Below are 493 nucleotides of genomic sequence, written 5' to 3' on the forward strand. Positions count from 1 at the left end.
ACAAAGCATGCACTTTGTCTAATGGAACTTAAGGTTAGTCAAGATATTGTTGTTGAAAGGGTCAGACAAGTGATCCAGGAGGTTCTGGTATGGCCCTACTCCTGTCACAAGGCCTTGGATAAAGTAACCCACGATTGCCATCATAGCCAATCTCCCATTCTTCACCTCTTTCAGCTTCAAATCCTTCAATGACTTCTCATCTTTTCCGAGTCCAAGTGGGTTAAAGAGTGGTCCTCCTGGGTATGCTGGCTCTCCAGACCCTCCAAGATACTTCTCGAATCCCAAGAAATACTGTTTTCCCATGGAACCTGGGTTGGCCCAGTCTTGGAATCTTCTGTGCTCCGCAAATCCCATGAGTGCCATCTCGAACACAAACAAAGTGTAAGGGTCAGCCCAGTAGTTGTATGTTCCTGCTGGTGGGATCACACCAGTACTGAACCAAGGCAGGGCTGTTTCTGCAGGAATCAGTCCAGCCTTCCCAAGTATTTCAGGG

At 47.7% G+C, this 493-nt stretch overlaps 1 protein-coding gene across 1 annotated transcript in view; it reads right to left on the reverse strand.

Moving 5' to 3' along the window:
• Positions 1 to 487, reverse strand: part of LOC149527651 (chlorophyll a-b binding protein 8, chloroplastic-like) — a 779-nt gene extending 292 nt beyond the window's left edge. Inside the window, exon 1 of the mRNA XM_089785769.1 lies at positions 16 to 487. Coding sequence (XP_089641895.1) covers positions 19 to 363 — 345 coding nt within the window. The 5' untranslated portion in view covers positions 364 to 487 and the 3' untranslated portion in view covers positions 16 to 18. The remainder of the gene's footprint in view (positions 1 to 15) is intronic.
• Between the last annotated feature and the right edge of the window lie 6 nt (positions 488 to 493).

The sequence above is a fragment of the Theobroma umbraticum genome, unplaced genomic scaffold, assembly GCF_002168275.2.
Source record: "Theobroma umbraticum cultivar Fairchild unplaced genomic scaffold, ASM216827v3 scaffold_44.0, whole genome shotgun sequence".
In the NCBI taxonomy this organism is placed as follows: Eukaryota; Viridiplantae; Streptophyta; class Magnoliopsida; order Malvales; family Malvaceae; genus Theobroma; species Theobroma umbraticum.